General features: G+C 37.4%; 1 protein-coding gene across 1 annotated transcript in view; it reads right to left on the bottom strand.

Annotated features, from left to right (window-relative positions):
- Window positions 1-644: 644 nt before the first annotated feature.
- The window catches only part of TMTC2 (transmembrane O-mannosyltransferase targeting cadherins 2), a 390,535-nt gene continuing 364,067 nt past the window's right edge, over window positions 645-27,112 (bottom strand). Inside the window, exon 12 of the mRNA XM_028105476.2 lies at window positions 645-909. Within this exon, the coding sequence (XP_027961277.2) occupies window positions 730-909 (180 nt within the window). The 3' untranslated portion in view covers window positions 645-729. The remainder of the gene's footprint in view (window positions 910-27,112) is intronic.

Raw genomic sequence — 27,112 nt, 5'->3', positions numbered from 1 at the left:
CGCGACACCAGTGTGAAACGTGGTTAGCTCAGCTCAGAACATGAAAAGCAAATGCTGTCCAAAAGAAATGAAGACTGTGATATCCAAATCATAAAATGTTATGTGCACTAGTCAGGAAACAACTAGAGATTCTGACAGATCCTTACGTACTTAAAAAAAAAATTTTTTTCCCCCTAAGTTTCAGAAACTGATAAGCAGGCTGTCCCAAAGAAGGAAGACAGTAGCGTCAGGACAACCAGCCAGCTCATTGGGATTCACACCACGCTTGAATCATTCCCTATTAACACTTGATCTTAATAGTCTACCAGGGCTGAATAGACACTCTGACTTCCTCTCACAGTGTTTAAGGAACAATATAATTTCTAAATTAGATTTCAAAAATGAGCAAAATTTGTAACTTAGATTCCCTCCCTGTCCCCCCACCCCCACCCCCCAATGCCATAAGATCCTGTTTTAAGTGCTCCGGTTTATAGTTCTATGGGTAACAATTACATCCTTCAGGAGGTTTCCAATGTTCCCCTTTTTGGTGTTAACGGCTGTGCCAACAGCAAAGTGAATACTCCCAGAAGTGGCAGTGACCTCAGTGACCTCTGCCCCCCCCCCCCCCCCCCCCCCCCGCCCCGGTCTTGAAGTCCATACTAGCTCTTGTCATAGCCCTGCTGGGAAGTTCTGTTGCTTAATGAAGACAGCTTTCAAATATGGAGGAGGGCGAGGTACTGCCCTCCAGTGTCAGGTCTTGGAAGTCTTTAAGCCTTGCTTTTCCATGATGTTCCACAGTTTGCGGAGATTGGACTGCGTGATGACGTCATCCGGCTTGAGCTGCAGCGCCCGCAGGTAGTTGGCCTCAGCCTTTTGGAGCCGGCCGTTGAGATGGAGAATAGCCCCCAGGTTCATCAGAGCTGCGGGATACTGGAACCAGAGAGGGAGGAGAACGATTAAGAGGCTTGTTTCAAGCTTTCCTTCATGGAAGACAAAAATCTTCATCCACTTATGCAAATGATTCCCTTATGTCTGGAGGCATTTTATGGAAGCAATTTAGCAATTTATACAAATAGACCAAGATAACTAGGAAGAAAAAAAAAAGTTTTCAAACAGCTGGTGTACTTTGTGCGTTAAATAGGGCAGGCAGCTAGAAAAATAATTCTTCTTTAATGAGAAAGCATAGGTTACATACGAAAACCTAGTAACCTAGTCAGACTGTACTTTTCTAAGAAAAAAGTTAAAAGTCCTACATTTTCAGATAGAACTGAACTTTCTTTTTTCAACTCAATGCCAAGAAATATTAAGTTGGAAAAGTTGACAAATCTACATCCACACACTCTTTGTTTCTTCTCCTTAGCAGTATTCCAGGCTATTTAGGCAAACATAAGTCAATAAGTTAAAAAACTGTAAAATTTTACTGATGTTTTCAGGGTAAAAACCCTGAAAAAAAATTCAAATGTAACCACTAACACCATTTCCAAATCTAATCCAAGTAGTTTAATGAGACAAAGCTCTCATTTTCAAGTCAATTTTTAAAACTTCTAATGGTGAATGTTTATTATAAATACTGCAAAGTAAAAACATACCAAAACAGATACAATGTAGTGCAGAAAAATGTAACCTCTGTAAGAAAAGTTTTATATTATTTGTTCAAAAGCAGTTGTGATTCCTGAACACAAAATTTTTTGTAATGGGTGATATTTGCAATACAAAGTTATCATATGAAAGGCCAAGTTAAAAAAAAAATGAGTTATGTACCATTAATTTAATACAAGGGTCTCCATCCCCAAATTCTCAGACATTAGTTAACAACAACAAAAGTCTTTCCCAAAGGAAAAAATACTTTGCTTGTTATCTACAAATAAAGGCTGTTCTGCTCTGGTCTTGTCGCTGGAACTTTCTGGCTAACATAGAGCAGCTAATGTTTTGGCAGTTACACAAATGCATATTTCAAATATCAGATAAAACTAAAAATGTTTATGCTAAGATTGTGTTTTCATTTTACAGATGGTGTCAACTATTAATTGTCCTGGCAACTCAGTGATGCAGTGTAAAGTAATTCACAATTATTTTTACAATTTAGTATTTTCACAAAATGCATGCATTTTTCAGCTGAATTCATGTGACTCCACTCTTTACTGTAAAAACAATTATTTCTGAACCAAAGACAATGCTGGGGGCAGGGTTGAATAGCTCAGAATAAACCAACTGGAAAGAGATGATCAGATTTCGATTTTAAGAGGTCTGGATTTGAATTCTTGCTCAACCACCGACTGTGACCTTGGTGAGGTGCCCTATCATATTTTTCCTCCTTTTATTCTGCTTGAGGTATAGCACATGCGTGTTTATGATTTTTATGCTGTTATACATACTTTACAATTTTTATTTCAATGGCTACATAATATGTCTCTGGATATATAGCAAAATTCTCTTAAGTCCTCAACTACAGGTCATTATTTTCAAACTTTTCTACATCCTTTTTTTCTTTTCCAGAAATAATGTTGCAAATATAAGCTATTCCTGACCTTCAAAAACCTTTTGGTCAGGATGACTCCATACTTATCAAGGAAAATACAGATGGTCAATTTCTAATTTTAAGCCCCAATCCAAATAAACATAGCTCTAAATTACATGTACCATGAAGCTCCACCCTGGGAACCTAAAATGACACCACCTCCTCTATCTTCCCAAAAGAACTTTGTTACCATTCCGCCCATTATTATCTTGAGTTTCTTGATGCCTAGACACATTTCTGAATTATATTCCCTCACAGAGCTTAGCACTACTATCAATAAACAGCTACTAAACTGATGGCAAAGTGTGTTCACAGCCCAAATTACTAGAGATGCTAAGTAGATAAAATGTTCAGACTTCCGCTCTCCTGAGTGGGAAGAGAGGATATGGGGAGGGAGAACCATGGTTGGAGACCATTTCTGGCTAACCAGAAATAGAAGAGGCCCAGGGATGGGGGCTGAGAGAAACCAGATGGCTCTGTGGGATAGTCATTATTTCTTGAATCACTTTATTATCAAAGTATCTGTGCCTCACTATAATTACAATTCAAGGGGCTTATTAAAAACACTCTAAAGTCACAGAGTCACAATGCCTAGGTGCCGGTACCAGTTCTGCCCGAGAGCTGTGTGCACTTGGGCAAGTTGAGTGAACGCTCGAGACCTCAGTTTCTTCCAGAAACGGGATGATAACAGTCCTTGCTTCGTAGAATGGCTGCTGGGATTATATGAGAATACATCATTATTGCCTTTTCCCTCTTCTTTTCTGTCTCCTTATCATCTCAGAAACACAAAGCAGAATCTCCTGTCACTGTGGCTGAGTGACCACGGAGAGCCAGCGCTGTGGACCTGTGACCTGGTTCTACCACCCTTCCTAGCGTGTGGCCTTTCTCAGGCTAACGCTGGAAGGAAGAGATGTGAAAACATGTGGTGAAGTAGGCCCAGCCACAGAAATAGGCTTTACTATTGTTACTGACTCGCAGCCTGGGTTCTTTTGTCCCTGGAATACTTTGGAGACACCCCCCTGCCATCAAATGATGAAAAGGGAAAACTGAGTATTATTCTAAAAGAAAAACACAATTAGGAAGTTAAATTTGTCATCAAAATGAGTTCTGAATGTTAATTATAATAGCATTTTTGGAATAACTTTAATTTTGCATTATCCACCCTAGCATGTTACTCATTAAACAAAAATAATCAAAAATTGACATTATAAAGTTAAAATGGGATAACAGATCCCATAAAAGTTTACATATACTCATTGTGTTCCTTAAAAGAGTAAAAAGCCAAGTAAACTAAAAGTGTATATACATTTAAGAACATAATATTTTTAAGCAGCTAGAGATTTCTATGTTTAGATGTAACATTTTGGTTTGAACATGTCTATCTTACTACAGTAAAAAAAAAAAGTTTTTTTATTTTCATAACCTACAAACATACATCATTATGCAATGCTTTTTAAAAACAACACTATAGGGGCGCCTGAGTGGCTCAGTCAGTTAAGTGTCTGCCTTCAGCTCAGGTCGTGATCTCAAGGTCCTGGGATTGAGCCCACATGGGACTCCCTGCTCGGCAGGGAGCCTGCTTCTCCCTCTGCCTGCCACTCCCCCTGCTTGTGCTCTCTTTCTCTCAATCTGACAAATAAATAAATAAATAAAAATTTAAATCACTATAGTTTCTCGTTTGAGTGGGTGGAAACTGAGGGAATTTGCATGTATGCTCAAATGTGACCTAAGTAACAGGTACCACTACTGCCTTTGGTAACGGCTTGCAAGTGTCAACAGTTATTTTGACATAAACAGTTTCACGTGTTTGTTAGAAATTTACGAATAAAACTAGACATAGACTACTTTTTGTTATATGGTTGTTTTCTCTCTTCAAAGACAAGCCTTCCCAGCAGTGACCAGAGGTACCTTACTGGATGCCCAAGGGACTGAATGCCTGCAGCCTCGCCTCTAGTTCAGGAGTGGCCTACACAGCCCCTGGGAGCTCGGTAGAAATGCAGAATTTCAGGTGCCAACTAGCGAATCAGAATCTGAATTTTAACAAGATCCCCAGGTGTTTTGTATGCTCGTTACACTCTGAGAAGCAGTGTTCTAGAGGTTATTTCCTGATCTTAGATCAGATTATTCTCTAACTTTTGAGTTTCCTATGGCAGGATGAAGTCCCTTATAGAACAAAGATTATCAGATCAAATGTCTCTCTCCTCCCATAAAGTGAATTCTTTTGGCCATGCAATTATTTAAAGTAGTAAATGTTCAAATGAAACTTTATTAACAGAAGCTATAAAATGACTATATATCATTAGACAGGAGGGGGCATAAAAAGCCTTTTCATAACCAAATAGGAGCATGTAAACGTTGGTGAACAGAATTAAAGACTACCTAGCGACATAACTGAAATGCAAGAAGTCCAGGTGACTGGCTGTGTGATGACACACGGGGCTCATTGCTCTCTGCCTACTGTGACTCATGGGCTGAGGAACAGAAACCCAACCACAACTGCTGATGTCTTCCCTCACACACATCTTCTTTTATTAAAGACAGCCGATGAAATGTTCAGCATGTTAACAAAGACAGTCAGCAGCTCGCAACCCAGAAAAATGGAGCTTGTGGCTCCATACAACAAATGTACCACCTCCCACTTCACAGACTAGAAAGGAGAACCAGACCTTTCTTGTTTCCTTGAGGAGGACAGATGCTTGACATCAAAGGGGCTGACTGGTAGCCATACTGAGGCAACAGATGACGTCTTTTTCAAGTCTCTGGGGAATTATGATTTTATAGTTACTTGACTGTGGTCTTTGGCTTATTTCTCCAACATTGGAGGAAATAAGCAAAAATCAAATAATAGGTGTATATTGGGGTGGGGCAGGGAAAAGGCAAAATTATGCAGGTCTGATTCTAGTCCAACAACTTTGAGGCTCCCAAGGAACTCAGGTGAGCTCACAGGCTATCCCGAGCACACAGGATTAGAAGACAAAGTTATTTTCCTGACCTTTGCCTATCATGTAGTCTGGGAGAGATGTCTATGGAGGAGGAATAGTAACACCATATGGGGATTTAGGATTGGGCACTCATGTTTCCACTGAGAACAGGACTAAAACATAGAACTTTGAAGAGAGAACTTGAGTAGAGCCTAGAAAAAGGAAAAGGGATTGGTTGAGATGGTCTGATTAGGCAGGATTTGGAAATCCACACAATTTGGTCTTCTTATCCCATTAGGCCCTGTGAACCACTTGCCTTTGCTGAAGGTAAATCAATAGGCAACAGAAGCTTTGAAAAAATACACAAACAATGAATCATGGAACACTACATCAAAAACTAATGATGTACTATATGGTGACTAACATAACATAATTTAAAAAAATGAAGATAGAAGTATTTGACCAATATTTCTAATTTTATAAATCTGTTTATTTCCATTCAAAGTGTTGCTGAATTCATCCATTTAGTCACATATTCACTGTTGTATGAACTAAATAACTTTTGAGGAAGAATTTCTGAGGTTAGCCTTATCCAGCTATTAATTAATACACTAAATTTGGGGGATGTTTTCAAGATAACCACCTTTAACTTCTGAATATAATTTGCAAACTTAAATGACTTTACCCAGGCTAAAGTTTTTAACGGATTCTCACTCTTTTTCAAATAGTTACTGAGTAACTTAATGAAGGCTACATACTACTATTCAACTGTATTCACTCAGTTGAAGTTGCTTACCCAATTGAATTCACTGGAGCAGTAACTGTACCATGATGCTTAAAAAATAATGGTATAAACTTTAAAAAAAAAAAAACATATTCATGAAAAGGAGTATTTATGCATCATTTTAAAGGATCTCTTTCTATTTATTGTGCCTTGTACATGGCAGGTATTTGGTAAATAATTACTGAATTAAAGATTATCTGTCAGGCTTATGGGAAAAAAAGGGTACCATGAAGTCAAAGTTCGATATCTTATTCCCCCTCTGCTCCAACATCATTCCTCCTCCTCTGTCTCACTGGCATGCTTAATGGTCAATGCCAAGCTAGAAACCTGAATAAATTATCCTTGATTCCTTGCCTTCCTTCATACACACATATATACGTACATCTAACTGTTAAGTCTTGGCAACTTTACCCAGTTATCTCCCTTCAATGTGTCTTCTGATTATACTTGGTCTTTCCTCCCTACTTGGTTTAAGCCCTAATCACCATTTCTTGGATTATTTAAATAAAATTATTTTGAGAAAGAAGAATAAGTGAATGGGTAGCTGAACAGATTAACAGGGGACAGATTAAATAAATGAACACATGAGTAAAGCCATATGCAGGGTTTTTACTATAAATATTGTAGGTATACAAACAAAAGTTTCAGAGAATACACAAAAACTGTGTACTTAACTAACAAATTAAACTTTATAAAGACAACTGAGACCCCCAAATATCTCTCACTATCCTATTCCTGAACGCACCCCCCAGTCTCCCAAGAAAAGCACTATCCTGAAGTTGGTGTTTATCATCCCAGTGTACATTTTACACTTTTATTTTTTGTGTACCCATAATAAATGTATAATCTTACATATTTGTAAAAGTTTTGATTTCATAAATTTGTCATCACCCATCAAGAGATGTCATCCTGCCAAGCATGCAACAAGAAACTTGGATTTTTTGCTCATTTTGTTTTTCAGATTTATCCATGTTGATATACGTAAGGTTTAGTTCTTCTACATGAATTCCATCGAATGACTACCCATTCTTTTAAGGATGACCTTTCCTTTAAAAGAAGGCTGCCATCCATATTCTTGTGACTATCTCTACCCATATTTATTGGGAGAGTTTTAAGGATTGGAACTCCTGCATCACAGAGGATCTGCAACCTTGCCAGACATTATCAAACTGTTCTTCAGTGTGGTTGTATCAAATGCATCAGCATCAACATGTAACAAGGGTCCCTTTATTTCATATCCTTAATGACACTTGACATTGTCTCTTTAATTTCTGCAAATTGAAAAGTGGTAAAATAGCATTTGATTCTGTGTTTGATTTCTTTTTCCCTGATTACTACAAAGGCCAGTAACATTTTCATGTTTATTAGCTTTTTCCTTTTTCTTTTCAGTGATCCACCTGTTCTTTAACATTTAGACGGAGTAAGTTTTGTAAGGGTTGGCACGTACATGGTGGGATTTGAAGAGTAATTACACAGAGCTCCCACTACCTCAAAACAGCCCCTGGATAGAACTCTCTGGCCAAGTGTTTTCCTGGTCAGAGTCACGTTCCCAAGGCGGACAATCGGATAAGCACTGTTTCTAAGACGAAAAATCTGTTACACACCAAACGGAAAATCCTCGATAGAGGTGCACTTTCTGTGTGGGTGGGAGGATGACAGAAATCTGGGCAGGAGAGAAGGGCAGCAGGAGCCACAACAAGGTCTTGCGACAACGCTGGGGAATCCTGGATGACCACAGGTGGGAGAAGGCTCGCAGCTCCTAGTTAGCCCCACACAGAACTGACCTTTCTTTATGGCCTGCTTCACTGTCTTTATCTGCTTTCTGGCTTTCTTCTTAGTTATTTTTCTTAGGGACAACAAGAAAATTTAAAAGTGAGCAGTATGTTTCATATTCTCCCTCTCTTTATCACCCTCCATGTTTATTGGCACTGTCTACTGTGTGTCACCTCATCCATTCCTAAATTCTGTCAGTCTCCTTTTGTCCTTCCATCTTCAATTCCTGCTTTACCCCAATCTATCTCCCACTAGACCATTTTTTTTTTTAAACACAAAAGGAGTTTCAGAGGGTCAACCTGTGCCTACAGAAAAGATTCCAGACTCTTCAGCCCAGTGCTAAGAAACCCATTACTATGTGGCACCCAAAATAAGCCCTCAATATACCCTCCGTATGAACCATATGAAGCTTCTATTTCTGCCATGTGCAATTTTGAGCATTCATTTTTTTATCAGATTGTTTCTCTGACAAAGCCTTTCTTCCATGTTCTTTCCAGCCAACTTCTCATTTAAAAAAGGAGTTTAACAATCTCTTATTCATAGCTCACTTCTCTATGTTCCCATAGTACTGTCTACATACATTAATTGCAACACTTACCACAATGAATTATATCTGCTTGTTATAAGCATCTGTCTTCTGCTGGAGAGTGAAACAGACAGTGAATTTATTTTAACTGTCTGTATAGTGCTAGTGCCAGGCTCTGGCATATGAAAGAAATTCTCAATGAATGCTTGCTGAAAGAAGAAAAAAAATTTATGATTTAGCAGAAAGAGCTGACCTAGAAGAGGTAAATTCTAGCCCGATCTCAAAGTAACTTAATAAACATTTACTAAGCACCTACTATATGTCAAGGTTGCTGTCAGACACTCTAGATAAGTGCTGAACAAGAACAATATTTTTTTTAGTCTGTATACAGTTTTAGCTAACTTTAACTGCACACTTGGCATTTATCACAAACCATTAGGAGGTGTACATACCTCTCGTTAATGCCCCTCAAATTTACGAGGTCAGTGTAACTGTTATCCGTTCATTGTTCTAAGCACTACAGGAGACTTCACAGATGGATTCACTGCCTTCAAGGTGTTTACAGTTCAGTGCATGAATACAAATTTTTCTACTACAGAAAAGAATCAGACACGCCTAGAAGGGTGAGCTGTGGAGGAGAGGGGAGATTACTTCCTTATGGCTACGAGGCTATTTGACAAGATGAATTGTCAGGTTGCTTCGAGTCTTTAATTCCTTCGAATGGCATACAAACTTTTGAAATTGGTTGTCACGTCAAAATCAACTTGTTGCTTTTTAAAAGTGTTTTCAGCAAACTGCTGAGAACAGAGCCAACAATGGACAGAAGACCTAATAGAGAAGAGTCTGAATTTCAATTAGTTTGGAGATTAAGATGTCAACAGTGAGAGCCATGCTGTAACCCTTCTGAGACCAAATCAAAATGGACAAAAAAAAATTAAAAAATGAAATATTGATATAATAAAAGATCTGTTACAAAATGCTGTGATAAAACAAAAATCCGCACGCAATGCAATGGTCTCAATTCAGAGATGATAGTTCTCTGTAGTCATATTTTGACTAGAGTCATATTTTGAATAAAGTATCTCTGCAAAAAGATTTACCAAATTGTATACATGGCAAGGGAAAACAACATGGGGGATCTAGTAATGGCAAGGCAAATTCTGACAGATAATAGAGATGATTCATCATGATTCTCAGTTTCAACACAGTATTTGCGTTTTTGAAATAGCTTTGAATAAAACAAAAGAGGTACAGGTGACAAGCAAGACACAACGCTGTATTAAGGGAGTAGTTTCAATTTCTCAGTGACACATTTTATCCTGTGTGCTCAGTCCTTCTCTCCTACATCTGCCCCATCCCAGCGGGTGTTGCAAGAATGCTCATTTAACTTTTATGATGGGTGTGATTGCCACAATGTAGAGTGCTATTCATTTCTATGGCAATCAAAATGCCAAAAGCTGTGGGTGGGGGATAGCAAACAGTGACTGTAACAGAGTCACTTCAAAGGTGGTAGTTATTTCTAACAGATTTTAAAGTGCACATACTAAATTAAGACTATAACTTAGAAACTATTCTTCACTGGCCATGATCCTATTTCAAAGACAGGTTTTCCTGATGTCCTTAAATTCCTCAGAACATCTCTCACATGATCCAAACGGGAAACCTAGATCTCACGCCACCTAACTGTCACTCATAGCTTTTATAAAAGGCAATCAGTATGCTATTTATCTTGATTGGCAATAAGCACGTAGCTCATCATTTGAAGTACAACTACAAATAAAAGTTCTACATAAGTGAGAAAACATATGACTTAAAGTGCATGCAGATTAGAAGAATGAAAATGAGTAGAATTTATTGAAGGTTAAAAACCTTAAAGGAATGAAATTTAGGAAAGAATCTGCACAATAGGCAAAATCTGAAAAACACCAAGAGCTGTCTACCCTTACTAATGTGGATAGCTGCTACAAAAACCTACAGCATCTTCTTTTCCTTTTCTTTGAACCAAATTCCTTGTCTGTTTCCAAATATGATTTAAGCAACATAATTCACTCTACACTTTATTCATTTCTTTTTTGGTATGAAGGGGAGGGAAGAACATGTGCATGCTTTCTCAATCATAATCATATTACGCAGAAGGATTTCCAGCTGTACGGGCCATCCACGTGTGTATGTGCAAAGCGTGAGTTTGAATATATCTAATAAAATGATGCTCATTCCAAGGAGTTGAAACATGTCCCTGGGATAATCATGTTGTTATTAAAATGTACCTCAGAGATATGCTGGAAGTTGAGATTTGAGTTTATAATATTTAAGAACTTAATTGTCCTGGGAGACAGAGGCAGAGAAAACCATTTTTTCTTTTTTTCCCTTTTTCTTTTTTCGGAGGGCTGGCTTTTTTGCTATGCAAATTGATCATCTGATTTTTTTAAAAACACAACGCAGCGAGAACTATAGACATACTACATTGAGTGTTGAGTTTGATAAGTTGATGAGCACTGGGTGTTCTATGCAACTGATGAATTATTGAACTCTACATCTGAAACTAAGGATTCACTATATGTTGGCTAAATGAATTTAAATAAAAAGAAAAGACATACTACATTGACAAAACCCAAGTTACAAACTGGAGTAAAGATTCAACAGATGCCATGACAATCAAAATCAGGAAAATGTTTTTAACCTATGTATGTATCACATCTCCAATTGACTTCTATGTTTGCCAATAAATGGATGTGATTAGATGGAGGTCAACTGAGAGAGTCCAGTTTGCATATTGTGGAAATGACAGCCTTATTCCCGAATAGGCCTTACTGACAATAATCATTTTTTTAAAAAGATAAACATGGAAATGAGCATGGCAGAGACCTCAAAACAGTGGATTAAATGAAATTTGGAGTACGTATGCACGCTCTAAGATGGGTGAGACATTTTTTTCCTTTGACAAAGCAGATAGAGTGAAGAAGAAGGATTCACTCAAGGGTGACAGTGTCATTCAGATCAATCACATTTCAACATGATATTAGAAGGCAGCAACTGTCCACCCACAGAACGAATATGAAGAAACATGTTTCACAAAAAGAAATCACCATAGGCTTCACGCACACAGCAAATGGAAAGTTCTGTTAACACTCTTGAGCTAGGATGATCAGATCAAACATAACATGCAGGGGCAAAACAATTCCTACAGAAACTGTAAATCTTTCCAGAGACTACAAATAAAATGTAAACACACTGTCTGATGCCTGGCATTCTATTTGCACTTTTATAGGACCAAGACTTTGTTGATATATGCTTGGAAAAATAATGATGCAAGGTCTTCACACATCATTTCAGAAAATATTCCATCAGGACACACCAGTCAAGGTGAAGCCATGCTATACTCCAAGCCAATACACTTGCCAAAGTGTCACACCTGCTGAAAATGTAAAAATAAACATAGCTTGTGTGTATCTAAACTCATGGCAAATCAAGGGAGGTTGAATGGCAGAACTTCTGCCACTCACACAGTATAACCTCACATATTACCCTCAAGATCTCTACATTCAATTATACATTTTGCCTTTATTTTTGAAATGTTCATACCCTAAATTGCCACATTCAGACTACATCAATCATCTAATTTAGAGCCCATACAGTTAGTCCACTTTTATATCTTTAAGACGGTTTTAAAGATGGGCTTGATGACATTTTTCTGCATAATAGCTTCCTAAATTGTATATAATACTGAGTTGGTATTGCCGTTACTTACTCTACCAATGTCTTTTGTCCGAGCAACTCTATTTTTAAAAATGTTACACCCTTACTTTCTTGCCTCCCTTCCTTGGTCTATCCACTTAATATAAAACAAGGAATCAAGCAAATAACAAGCAATCAATAAAGCAATCACACAGACCCAGAGTCCAAGCAACTGCTGGCCTCAGATATATTTACTGGATACTTATTCACTCATATACCACAAATAACAACCCAAACGAGACTTGAAGAGGAAGTAAGGACAAGATAAATTATTTTGAACCCAATGATTAATACTCATATGCTAACTCTGATTTCTTTTAGACTCATCTTCCATACTGAATTAGGGAACCATAATGATTATGTGATACATGTCAATTATGTTTACAAAATCACACAGTAATACATTTTTACCTCCTCAAAAGCATAATTTTGTATTGACAATAAAACAATCTTGAATAGTGATCTGATATTTAACTACAGAAAAACTTGGCCACATATCACCTCTACCTATGATTTATGTTGAACAAGTAAAACACAAAGGTCTTTTCTAGAAGTACAAGAAAGGCACAGCTTTTTAATTCTTTCATATAAGAAACAAGAAGCAATATCTTTTTCTGTTATTACATATTAGTTATTCTTTAAAACAAATTATCTTATTAATACTTCGCTAACTAAACTACAGGCCATTCATCTCATAAATGTTTAATGTCCATTACAAATAATAATTAAACCCAATTTCAGTATCTTGAAATGGCTCATAGAAATTAAGCTATGCTCTAATGCCTATAATTTAACACTTCTATTTACTTCAGTCAAAGACAGAAGTTGAAGAACTTTGTTAACTCCTTTGGTTCATCCAAGAGAAGTAGGAATGAAATGGTAACTATAAAGTCAATATTCTTATGAAATTAAGTCCAGGATGCTATGGAATATGATCACTTATAGTGGCCACGTGAAAAAGCAGCCTCCAGCAGAGAAGCAGAGTACATGTGACTAATCTGTACGTCTATTTAACTCCAGAACCTGGGAACAATGAGAAGCCAGACAGCACGGCCATCCCATGCAAAGGGGAATGGATGTACGAAGCTATCTCTTACCAAATAGATGGGATTTAGGGGAGATGAAAAAATTATTTATAACAAAGAAATAATAATGAAGAATTTAATGAGAAAGTCACAGACGGAGCCTTTTGTAGGCTGCAAATGGGTTAAAATGGTATCTCTCCTGTAATCCTTGAAACTATAATTTCTAAAATAAATGTGAGTTCTTCAACTATCTCACCCCTTATAGCCAATTTTAGTTCTTTTTAAAATATAATTTTTTTATTCATTCAAAATCTAATATTTGAGCACCTACACTGGGAATTCAGCAGTACACAAAACAGTTAAAAATCCTGGGCCTCGTGGAACTTATATCTTATTTGTAAGATATAGATAATAAACACAAAAACATAATCAAAATATATAGCATATTATATTGTGATACATGAAAGGACAAAAAATATACCAAGCATAAGGTTGAAGGAAGGTATGTGAGGAGGCTGGTCCACAAACCACAGCCCGGGAGTCATCTCCAGCCCTTTTACTCAAAAGGAAAAATAATACATCAAAGCATATGAAAATTACATAAGATTCTAATTTCAATGCTCATAAATAAAGTTTTTTTGGAAAATAGCCACATTTGGGCACCTGGGTGGCTCAGATGGTTAAGCGTCTGCCTTCGGCTCAGGTCATGATCCCGGGGTCCTGGGATCGAGTCCCGCATCGGGCTCCCTGCTCCTTGGGAGCCTGCTTCTCCCTCTGCTTCTCCCTCTCTCTCTCCCTCTCTCTCTCTCCTCCTCTGTCTCTCATGAATAAATAAATAAAATCTTTAAAAAAAAAAAAAAAAAAAAAAAAAGGAAAATAGCCACATTTAATCACGTATGCATTGTCTAGAGCTGCCTGAGTAGCTGCAACAGAGACCTATAGCCGCAAAACCTAAAATATTTACTGCCTGGTCCACTACAACAAAAGTTTGCTGAACCCTCATATACAATATGAAATAAGAAGACCTCTAAAGGTCTTAAGAGAAGAGAGCATTTGAGTGTACAACGGAAGGAGGCGAGGGAGTAAATAGCACAAGGAGTGACATGGTCTGCCACGCTCTGAATGCTGTTTTGAAAGCAGACTAATGAAGGAGTCAACTGCACTATTATAGATCAGCAGTGAGCTGATGTCCTTGACAAGGATAGCAGCAGTGGAAGTTGGCCTATGCAACTAGAAGAATGACGCGATTTGCTGCAATGGGAAAGACCATGGGACAAGAAGGCATGGGAAGAAGATCATGAGTTCAATTCTGAACTAGTAGTTTGAGGGTCTGTACAAGTATAGATACTCTGTAAACACTGGGGAGATTAGTCTGGAGTCCAACGAAGAGATCTCAGCTGGAGATTTAAATTGGCGAGCCATCAGTGTATCAATGCTATTTAAAGCCATAAGAGAGGATAAGATCTCTGAGAAAGTGATGATACAGAGAATAGCAGGTCAAGAAAAAAGAAAAAAATCCAAGGTCAAGAGATTGGATAGATGGGAAAGAACAAGCCAGGGCGATGAAGGTTAAGAGGAACCAGAGCTAAGAATATGGAAACCAAGTCAAGAAAGTGTTTTCAGGAGGAATGAGTAATCATCTGTGTCAAATGCTACTGATAGGACAAGTAAAATTAGAACTGAGAACAAATGGATTTAATGTTGTTGAGTGTTGTTCCAGTAACTTTGACAAGAGCAGCTTTGGTGACATCATTGGAGAAAAAGCCTGCCTGGAGTAGGTCCAAATGAAAATGGAAAACTACGCTATAAAGGGAAGGAGGAAAATGGAGTGATAGCTAGAGGCATAAGTATGCTTGAGAGGCTTTTTGTTTTTCAATTTGGGGAGAGATAACATCATGTTTCAATGTTGATGGGATATTTCAGTAGAAAGGAAAAGTTTGTTAATACAGGAGAGACAGTGAAAGAGAGGGAGAGAGAGAGAGAGAGAGAGACAGGAGGCAAGTAACTGCAGGACTAATTTACTTCAATAGTTAAGAAAGGGGCATCTAGTGAAGAAAGGAAGAGACCCTTTGAGTTAGAAGTACAGACAGTTTATAACAGTAGGAATAATGGTATCATTTAAAGGCACAAATGCCAATAGATGGTTACATGGGGGGATGGACTCTTGTGAAAGTTCTGATTACTTCTGCATTCTCAATGAAAAAGGATGCAAGGGTATCAGTTGAGTGAGATGATGGGGAAAACGATGTTGGAAATTTTAGATGCGAGAGCAAAGCATGAAGTTATCTAGAAAAATATCAGAGAGAATGGACTAGAAATATAACATGACTGCCACCCAGCACTGAGGGCTCACTTGAGGCCAGTGTTATTGAACTTTAAAGTGAGTTGTGTTTTTCTCTAGCTATGTTTAGCTTCAAGATGCAGACAAAGAGCAGGCAGAGATGGATGTAGCCAGGTGTTGATTTGGCCAACAAGTATGATGAGACAAAAAGAAGCAAAGGAATGATTATCATGACTGATCTTGGAATTTATTTAAATAAGGAGATATGTGAGGCATAATGTGGTCAAGGAAATTGAAACACGGGTGATTTCTATGGATTGTAGGTCCTGGGTGTGGCTGAAGCATCTGGGATGTTGGTGCCACAGCTGGAGATGGTAATCAGGTCGTGGGATGTTTGAACGAAATCTCTGGGTTACAGAAAACAGCAACCAGGCAAGAGGGCTCCCTTAGGAGACTAAAGTTAGTAAAATATTTCAAGAGTTGTAAAGTGATCGGTGATGCAGGCAAAAGAAGGAGACACATAGTTTTATGGGGATTAGATTCTAGGCATGATGAACGACTTGTGAGAACTAGGCCTTTTGGGGTGACTAAGACAGTCCTCACAGTACCAAGGAGAAAACAATACAACAATTTTATTAACAAATACTAGTAAAAATGGGCTTTAGTTGGGATAACTGTTTTAGTAAAGTTAGTTTTTTTAAAGATATAGATAAAGAAGATGTGGGATATACATACAATGGAATATTATGCAGCCATAAAAAAATAAAATCTTGCCATTTCCAACAACATGGATGGAACTACAGGGTATCATGCTAAGCGGAATAAGTCAATCAGAGAAACACAATTATCATATGATCTCACTGATATGTGGAATTTAAGAAACAAAACAGAGGAACATAGGGGAAGAGAGGAAAAAATAAAACAAGGAAAAAAAAGATATTCTCCACTTGTTAACAACTAACTTTAAGCACTAAATTTGCTATTATTTAAGGCTCTGGAACTTTGACCAAGAAAGCAAGCAAGGCACCAAAAGCATGTCCTAAGATGTTTCTAATAATTAACACATTTCTTAATTTTGTTATCAGACTGCTCTAGGGGCTTTGTGGTTCATGTTTTGTAATCTTAATTTTCCTTGTATTTCAATGGCTAGCTAAAAACAATATTGATCACATTTTTATTTAGTGTCCAACTCAACAGAATTTAATAAATGAAAAATAAATGTATATGTTAAGTAAATTAAAAGAAACATGGATTTAACATGATAACCAGTAGTATTATTTTATAGTTACAAACTAAATTTCAATGTTCAGTGTGGTGATTCAAAGAGTGATTATCTCTTGTGGGGAGAGACAAGGGGATGGGATAGAGAAGAAGCACAGAGGTAGATGGAAGTTATTGGCAATGGTTAGTTTCAGAGTTCTAAGAAGTGTTCCATGATGTTCACAAGCATAAATTTCATTGCTTATTATTATATATCTTTACTTACATAATATGTTACTATATTTTATGTGGTTAGATATTATATTTGAAATATATTGTAACACCATGCTTCTGTCGGGCTCCCCCATTGGCATAAGCCAAAAAAAAAAAAAAAAAAAACAGTCCCACACACCCAGGGAAAAAAGTTCCCTTCTGCCATATATCTTTGGCTGAAGTCAAGTGGGGACAGGTAAATAACATGCTGCATCATCCTAGGCCCCAACATGAAACACACAAAAATCATCACTGTCATTAGACTACATAATGTTCATTTAGACTTATATCGATGTTTGCTGTTTTATTTGTTTGCCACTCCTTCTTGCATCTTAGTTTCTCCTTTTGGAATTTCCATTCTTCCTAAAGCAGATGCTTTTAGAAAAGGTTTCTTTAGTAAAAGATTGTTGATGGTAATATTTTTCAACTTTTGATTATATACTGTCTTTATTTTACCAACATTGTTGGAAAATATTCCCAGATGCTAAGAGAGTATTACAGAAATTTTCTTTTAACATCTTTTTTTTTTTTTTTAAAGATTTATTCATTTGACAGAAAGCATGAGCGGGGTGTAGAGGCGAGAGGGAAAAGCACCCTCCCCATTGAACAGGGTGCCCGACGTGCTGCTCGATCCTAGGACCCTGGGATCATGGCCTGAGCTGAACGAAGGCAGAAGCTTAACCATCCGAACCACCCAGGTGCCCCTTCTTTTAACATCTTAAAGAGATTATTTCATTATCTTGTGTCTTTCAGGGTTGTGTTAATTTTATGGGCTCTTGTTCAAATTAGCATTCTTCAGAGGTAAGTTTTCTTTCTGGCTGCTTTTAGGTTATCATCTTGCCTCCAGTTTCCTATAATATACAATACTGAACCTGCATATAGATTTCTATTTATTTATTCAATTTGGGATATATTATACTGTGCATCATCCTAGAAAATTCTGCGATATTCACTATTCTGTTCTCAGTGTTTGGGGTCTGAATAGATATTACATATTCTCATTGTATTCTCCAGTTTTCTTAACTTCTCTGTCATATTCCTCATTTTCCTTTTCCACATGGCATTCTAGGTAATTTGCTCGCATATATCTTCAATTTCATTAATATTCTCATCTGTGACCAACTTGCTATAATCTAACCTTTGAGCTTGGATTTCAAGAATTCTTTTCAAGACCACTCTATTATCTATTTCTTAAATATTTCATACAGAGCTATTCTGTATTCTGTTTCGGACATTTCAGTATCTATAGTCTTTGAAGGTCTAAATATTTTGATTCCGCTCTCCCTCATGGTGGTTACTTCCTTGGGGTCTTAGTGATCTTTGAGTTTTCTTTAACTAATTAATTGTTTGATCTTAATCTGAGGATTCCAGAAGGCCTGAATTGGGGATGCTTTTCTCCAGAGAGGATCTGCATCTACAAATGAAGAATTCTACCAACCTAAAACCACCACATTCTGCCTTGAGGGTCTTGACTCAATTATAAGTCCTGTTTCACCGCACTGGTGCAGGGGCAAGATTCATTAACCAGAGGCAAGGTTGCTATTGAACTCCATGCTCAGTATAACCCTGCTCCTACAGGTGACTTGCCACTCAGAATCCCAAAATCCAGTTCAAAGTTTTCTTTCTTTTTTCTGTTTTTTGTTTTGTTCCTCACCCCCAATCCTTCTTTGGAAGAGTGGTTCTTATCTTCCTCTTGAAACCCCAACAGCATTTCAGAAGGAAAATTCTATCCTCTACCTGGGGAGAGAATTTCTATGGTCTGCTATGCTGACAAGAAGTAGAAGTCTTTGTTATTATAAAAGTCATTGAAATTTTGACAGTTTTAAGAATTGGCTTCCAAATTCAAGAGCGTATGAATGAAGAGCTGGTCAATAACAATTATGTAGCCTACATCCTGTATATAACATCATTCTAAATAATGTGAAGGAAAGTGGATCTTGCTTTCAGCATGTTTTCAAATTCAAGGGAAGGGAGGAAGTGGCAAATACAGATAAGCAACGTAAACAAATAAAACCATACAGAGAAACACTTTGACGTCCTCCTGGAATGTTATCCACTTTTAGCAGGACTCTACTTTGTTTAGCTCATAATTGAGAACCACTACACAATCCACAGTTTATTTATCAAAAGTATGTAGTTCTTTAAAAAAAGTACGTAGTGGTTTTTTTTTAAAGATTTTATTTATTTATTTGACAAAGACAGACACAGCGAGAGAGGGAACACAAGCAGAGGGAGTGGGAGAGGGAGAAGCAGGCTTCCCATGGAGCAGGGAGCCCAAGGTGGGGCTTGATCCCAGGACCCTGGGACCGTGACCTGAGCCGAAGGCAGACGCTTAACGACTGAGCCACCCAGGTGCCCGTACATAGTGCTTTTCTTATAAAGAAAACTTATCATCATGGGAATAAAAGGCACAGTGTAGGGAATGAGGTCAATGGTATTGTAATAGGGTTATATGGTGACGGATGGTAGCTACGCTTGTAGTGAGCACAGCAGAATGGGATCTGCTGGGATCATGGCCTGAGCTGAACGAAGGCAGAAGCTTAACCATCCGAAGTTGAATCTCTGTGTTGTACACCTAAAACTAATGCAACATTGTGTGTCAACTATAGACAAATAAAAAAAATTTTTTAAAAAGAGCATGGGGGCGCCTGGGTGCCTCAGTGGGTTAAGCATCTGACTCTTGATTTCGGCTCAGGTCATGATCCCAGGGTTGTGGGATCGAGCCCTGCATCAGGCTCTGTGCCAGGCATGGAGCCTGTTTAAGATTCTCCCTCTCCCTCTCCCTCTGCCCCTACCCCCCTCATAAATAAATAGATAGATAGCGCTTATCACATGCTTGACTGCTTTATGTTTTGACACAATCTCTTTCTTATATTTCATGGAAATTTTAGTATGATATGCTTTCAGCAGAGCAATTCTACCTCTTGCCAAGATAAAATTGAATTTCACTCCCATGACACAAGAACGAAGGAATTTGCTTTCCTTCATCTATTCTCTCTCTTTATCATTAAGCAGCAAATTAGAGTAGCAAGCACTGCTACTTCATAGAACACATATATTTGTTCCTTTCTTCACCTACAGAAAGAGTTAAAAAAAAAAAAAAAAGTAGCCTACTTTCCATGCTGCCAGCACTGAGGTTCACAGGATGGATAAGGGATTCATGTCCTACTTTCCTTGCTGTCAACCTCAAATCAAACTTTCTCATGTGGGCACAAATGCACTTATAGGCATATAACCTGCAAGCGGCAAAGTTCTACCCAGCTGCAAGGAGAAAATGTCAGTACACAAACTAGTCACTTATGGATTACTGTCAACTGAAATATTTTGGAATTATCCTTACAACATTAACTTGTCACCTGCTTTCTACACATAATTTCCTGAGTGAAAACAGCATTAGCTGGCTGTTAAACATGGCAAATCATTTTCATTCTCAATGCAATTATTTGTTGAATATGTATTGTATACAAAGCCTCTACATCTTCTTTAGTCTTAGTGTCTTAATAGGTCAGAAAGTCTGTCTATCATCATCATCATCATCATCATCATCATCATCATCATCATTATTTATCCTACAGGTACCTATATTTGTTTGCTACTTTTAAATTGTTCAAAGAACATATACTTACATGGTTTCATTTCATTCCTGCAATTGGCTAGAGAAATTTGGATCTTAAAAGATAAAGTAAGTTGTTCAAGGTAACACAACCAGTAATCAGCACTGCTGGGCCCAAACCCCAATTTTCCACTCCATTTCCACTTCCCTTTCCACTCTGCTATTCCAATTTATTATGATGGTGCTTGTTTTCATTTTGGCAAACACTGGTAGTGGTTCATAATGTTTGCCATAAGCATTTGGGTACACTGGGTTGACAATATCCTGTAACTCTAATTTAAGGGCAGAAGGCTAACTGAAAGATGGAGAGAATGACAGACAGAGGTATTGACAGATAGAGAAAATCTATCTGCACCAACATGAATTTTGTATGATTTTTGTAAAACATATGAAAATGTATTTGGGTCATAAAATTATTCTTAATTTAGCTTTTATTTTTTGCTTCATGTACTCTGAGAATAAAAATAAGTATCTACTTGAAGAAAAATAAAATTTATATCTTTACAATAGGCCCATGGCTCACAAACAGTAGGGTTAAAACTATACTGCTTAGGTATTGAAAAGCAAAACACGCTGCTCATGATTATTTAATCACACCAAATATTCCACTGAAGTTTTATCTTTGAATGCAAAATAATGTTCCTAGTAATCATGCTAAATGCCTGTTATTTTAATGTACTTAATTACAAATTTGCTTTCTATGATGTCCTACTGAATGAAGATTGATTAAAATGTGATCAATATTATGTTTAAATAGCCACTAAAGTATGAGGAAAACTAAGATTGATAAACACGAACAACAATGTTGCTAAAGCAATTCAATAACAAAATAATTGGTTAATCAATTAGAAGCATCTATAATGTGCTGGTAGTACCATGCTTACTTTCTGGGAGAAGGTTCCAGAGATTTCATAAGAGCTACTTCAGTGTTTATTAGGTGTTAGAGATGAAAAGATTATATTAATTGCAGCCCATTCTTGCTAGCATCTCTTAGTTAAAAAGAACCATTTTATAGATAAGTAAAATATAGAATAGCTCCACATAGGTTATCTAGTTTAGGAAGCATTAACAGTAGGGTTTTTCTCCAAGCTGTTTTATCTACATAATTACATTTTGTTCAGACAGATCATTCTTGCTGAAAATAAGAGAAAGACCTTAGATTTTAAAGGTGTCAATAAATTTATTTCCAAAAGAGGAGGAAATGTTTTAAGACAAATGTACCAAAAACCATATATATCTATATCTTTAAGATGGCAAGTGGGAACAGTTCTGGATTAGAAGTGGGAAGATCTGGTCTTTTATTTTATTTATTTAAAAGATTTTTTTTTTTTTTTTTTTTTTTGGACAGAGCACACAAGTAGGCAGAGCAGTAGGCAGAGGGAGAGGGAGAAGCAGGCTCCCCACTGAGCACGGAGCCCAAAGCAGGGCTTGATCTCAGGATCCTAGAATCATGACCTGAGCCGAAGGCAGATGCTTAACTGACTGAGCCACCCAGCCACCCCAGATCTGGTCTTTTAATCCTTACTTTCACATTTCCTACCTGTATGACTTTATAAAAATTACCCAACATAGCTAAGTCAGTTTCTTACATGAAAACAAAAACCAAACCAACCAAACAAAAAATCCCAGCAGAAATAGCTGTCATTTTCCTTACTGAATATTACAAGGAACAAGTAATAGAGTAGGGATAAAAACACTTTGCAAATTTGTAAAACTCTACAGAAATGTTAGTTATTTTGCAGCATGTTACCAAAAGAAAAGCTATAATATTTCAGTGGTAATTTGCAAACTTTGAGGTGGTACTTCCTTAGCAGGAAAAAAATAAATTGAGGATGAAAATACATTATTTATAAGGGTATGGTAATTTAAAATTGGAAGAAAATCAACAATATTCTTTTAATTTGTGGAATATAAATTCTGTTTTGTGAATTCTTCAGCTGAAGAAGAACAATAATAGGCCTTGGAGAATCTCTTAATCCAGCTTACTCTCAAGAGGCATCTGAGGAAACATAAATATCTGTGCATAGAGCATATATACAAATATATTTCTCCTTCCTAATGCTGGAGGAATTCGGACTCTAGGAAAAAGTAAATTTATTAATAGTAGCACAAGGAAATTCAAAACAGCATATGTTTAAATGTTGGCTCTTAATCACAAGTGTACACTTAAAATCCAAAATGAGTAGACTGTGTTGATATTGTACACAGTAAGAATTTTATTATAGAAAAAAATTAAATTGTACTCATTTGCTTGCCTATGGGGTTGTTTCTATTTAGTTTGGAAATTTCATTACTGTTATAAATCTTTACCTTAAATGCCAAAGAATAACACCTACTGTGTAAGAAAAGAGAATGAAATTAAACTTTTAATCAAGAAATTAGGAGCTCCCTGGGAAATAGTGGGGAGAGGAAAGTATGTCATATTTCATGCTTCTGCAAAGTAGGAAAGTCTGAAAAAAATATTGAACCTTTATAAAAGGATATTGGCTTTAAGAGAAGCTGATGATTATGAAGAAAAATCACTACCTCTCATCAACAGAAATGGGTCTCTCTTAGTATAGCATATTCATTAAAAACATCATTAAAAAGATAGGACATACTCTAATTTACTCTAAATTCATTAAAAAGATATGACATACCCTTATCTAACAAGTCATCTCAGTGGGTATTTAGGTTGTTTCTATTTTCCTTGCTATTAGAAACACTACTACAATACAGAGAAATATTTGAGATAGATTTTCAAAGATTAATTCATGCGGCCAGGGAGAACAGGGCAGGACGTATGGGCAGAAGATGAATTTCAAAGGAATAAAGGGTAAAGTAGATGGAATTTCAGAGATGTTGAGTTCATGGATGGCGAGTAGCACTGAGGATTGGGAGGCAGGAACAGCCAGTGCCTTGTAGTACTATGATTGTAAGCATGGAGACAGGGGATAGAGCCTCCTTGCTAAGAAGAGCTCATCTTTCACATACTTGGTTTCTGCTAAAACTTTTGTCAGAAAAATGGCTTTGTTTCTAGCAAAGTGAGGGAAAAGATTATCAGCAATGAGAAGTCAAAGAGTATTTATAACAGTAATCTGAAAGCACTGTGTTTAGAAAGATGCAGTTCTTATGGCAAGATTGAAGAACAGATTTGAGGGACCTGAGATCCGAGGCAGAGAGAGTAGTTAGAAACCTCTTAAAAATTTCATGTAAGGAATTATGGAGCCAAAGATCAGGCAGTGAAAAGAGAGATGAAGAACTATTACAACAAGCCATTTTTGGTCATTGTCTGGTAGGATTTAGTGATCTGCTGGTCGAGGGTGAAGAAAAGGAAGGAAAGGTGAAGGTAACTGAAACTATTAGTTTGGCCAACTTGAGTGGAGGGTAAATGTGACAACCAATGTGAAGAACCATGAGGAAGAGAGATGTCAGAGACAGAAGGATGGAGTCACTTATTCTGTATATTCTATTTCTTTCCATCACTACCTAGGACCAAACCATCATTGTCTATAGCATGGACTGCTTCAGTGGCCAAACTCTCTGCTTCCAGCTTGTTCCTAGAATTCATTCTTCACACAGTAGCCCCAGACAGCTTTTTAAAATTTAAATAAAATTATTTTACTCTTATATTTAAATCACCCACAAGGTTTCTTTTTATACTTAAAATTCAAAGTCATCCCTGTCTACCCCTACTCATTTCTCCAACCTCAGCTTTGGCCCTTCCCTCTCTCACTCATATGCTCCCTCCACTTTGGCCTTCCTTCTGCTCTAACCTTCCTTCCGTCTTGCTTTCAGGCCTTTACACAGCTGCTTCTCCCCCCATTTTTGCATGGCTGGCTCCTTGCTCTATCAGTCCCAGAGTGTATCTCATTTTTTCAAAGCTAAAAGTGGTTATCCAACCTAAAGCATGGGTCTTGTTTTCTTACAGCTTATGCTTTATTTTACTCATATCATGCATCTTTCAATAATATTTCATATTTTTAAGTCCTTTCTCCACCAGGAAGAAAAAATCCTTTTTGTAAACAGAGGAGCCTTTATTTGCCTTGTTTACTGCTAGTTCCTAATACCTAGAGCAGTGCTAATGATGAACAGGTATTCAATAAATATTTGTTAAATGAAAGAATACATGCTGTGCTTAAGTGCCCCATGGTACTACCATGTAGATAGCTGGAAAGTAGTTTTGAGCCGTGGGGAAAGATAAAGTCTAGAGAAACACAGGGATGAGGTACAGCAGTACTACGATTGATTTATATCTTGTCGGCTCAGCTACATTGTGTTTGCATGTTGTGAGTGAGTGTGTGTGTGTGTGTGTGTGTGTGTGTGTGTCTGTGTGTGTTTGAGAAGGACAATTTTCCCATAATAATTACTTGTAAATGACTTCAATATACCCTTTCCAGGACACAGAAGCAAACTGAAACTCATCTCTCCCTAATTTCTCTGTAGATGACTAGTAGCCTGAATTAAAACCTTGGCTCTGCCACTAATTAGGTGTGTGACTACAGGCAGATACCCTATCTTTATAGATTGATTCAATAACTATTTAGTAAGTGATCACCAGGGACAGACACTGTGTTGGTGTAACGGATGCAATGTTGAACTAAACAACCAGAGACTCTGTCCTCGTGGAGCCTATACTCTTGTGAGGGAAATGAACAATCAAATAATCACAGAAGTAAATAAACATCAACAATGATAGGAACTATAAATAGGAAGCAAAGTGTAGGGAACAAAGGGGGTTCAGAGGTTTCCTGATAATGACCGTCAAGTTGAGATCAGATGAAGGAGAGAAATTAAGAGATCTTCAGCAGAGGTACCCTCATTCAGAAGCAGAAGTTCAAAGTTGTGAGCTGGGACTGAGCATGGCATGTTCAAGACCTTGAAAGAAAACCAGGCTGATGAGTGCTCAGAGAGCAAAGGAAAAAGAAATGGAAGATGTGACTGCAAAGATCGCTCAAAACCTGATTGTAAGGACGTTAGTGAATGAAGAAGTGAATGTAAGGACTTTAGTGAATGAAGGTCTTTCACAATGATAAACCCGCTTGTACTTTGGTGGATGCTAATGGTGAGCTTCCTAAATTGGCACAGAACATATTATTTCAAACTGTGACTCTGAAAACTAGGAACTGTAAACTCTTTCAGGTATGTAAAAGACATATTTGGATAATCTGTGAAATACCTGTAAAGTGAACTGAATAAAAGCAACTGGTGTTAGTGTTGGCTCAAAGGGGTACATCTGTGACATTTGCAGGGTTTTCATCTCAATCACGTACGTGCTCATGTCATCAAATTTTTATAATAGTAAGAAGTCATTAGTTTTGACTTCAGATCTAGAGGCAGTCTTCCTCGTCTGGGCTTAAATTTCCATTTCCAATATCTAAGAAGAAAGAGCTTGTTAAGCAAATTAATATTGTGAGGAGGGTCTCCTGGAGGCATATTTAACCTACTTGCAAGGCCAACTACTTTATAATGCATGGCTTACATACAAATGGGAAGCTACTAAATGTAAATTAGTTTGTTCATTACAATGGTCTAGTAAGGCTTTCAAACACATTATCATCAGTTAGGTCACTGTGATAAAGATTTAAAAGCTTCATTTCTATTAAAAATCATTCATTCTTTATTTCTTTTACTCATTCACTTACTCAATAAATCTGTTCCTTGGGGAGTCTTCCCTAGTTCAGGATGTAGTAACTCTATCCATCTGAAAGTTGCTTGGGCCAAAAAACATGGTGTCTTGACTTTTCTCTCTCACACCCTACATCATATCCATCAGCCAGTATTGTAGGCTCTAGCATAAACAAGCATGTACACATGGACACAGACACATATGTACACATACATACAATCATCCCACCTCTTGAAGAATTTCTTCTTAGTCACCCTTGTAAACTTATCTTCTGACACTAATATGTCAAATTTGGGAATCACAAAAACTGATTATCTAAGGACTCTGGGTTTAGAACCCAGGGACAGTACCCAGAGAACCAGGGACAGACACTGTGTTGGTGTAACAGATGCAATGTTGAACTAAACAACCAGAGACTCTGTCCTCGTGGAGCCTATACTCTTGTGAGGGAAATGAACAATCAAATAATCACAGAAGTAAATAAACATCAACAATGATAGGAACTATAAATAGGAAGCAAAGTGTAGGGAACAAAGGGGGTTCAGAGGTTTCCTGATAATGACCGTCAAGTTGAGATCAGATGAAGGAGAGAAATTAAGAGATCTTCAGTAGAGGTACCCTCATTCAGAAGCAGAAGTTCAAAGTTGTGAGCTGGGACTGAGCATGGCATGTTCAAGACCTTGAAAGAAAACCAGGCTGATGAGTGCTCAGAGAGCAAAGGAAAAAGAAATGGAAGATGTGACTGCAAAGATCGCTCAAAACCTGATTGTAAGGACTTTAGTGAATGAAGAAGTGAATGTAAGGAGTCACCTACAGAGAAATTAGGGAGAGATGAGTTTCAGTTTGCTCCTGTGTCCTGGAAAGCGTATACTGAAG

The sequence above is a fragment of the Eumetopias jubatus genome, unplaced genomic scaffold (genome assembly GCF_037043125.1).
Source record: "Eumetopias jubatus isolate StellerSeaLion01/CBP00866 unplaced genomic scaffold, mEumJub1_p1.0 scaffold_8, whole genome shotgun sequence".
NCBI classification, from domain to species: Eukaryota; Metazoa; Chordata; class Mammalia; order Carnivora; family Otariidae; genus Eumetopias; species Eumetopias jubatus.
This window is presented reverse-complemented; position numbering and strand designations above follow the sequence as displayed.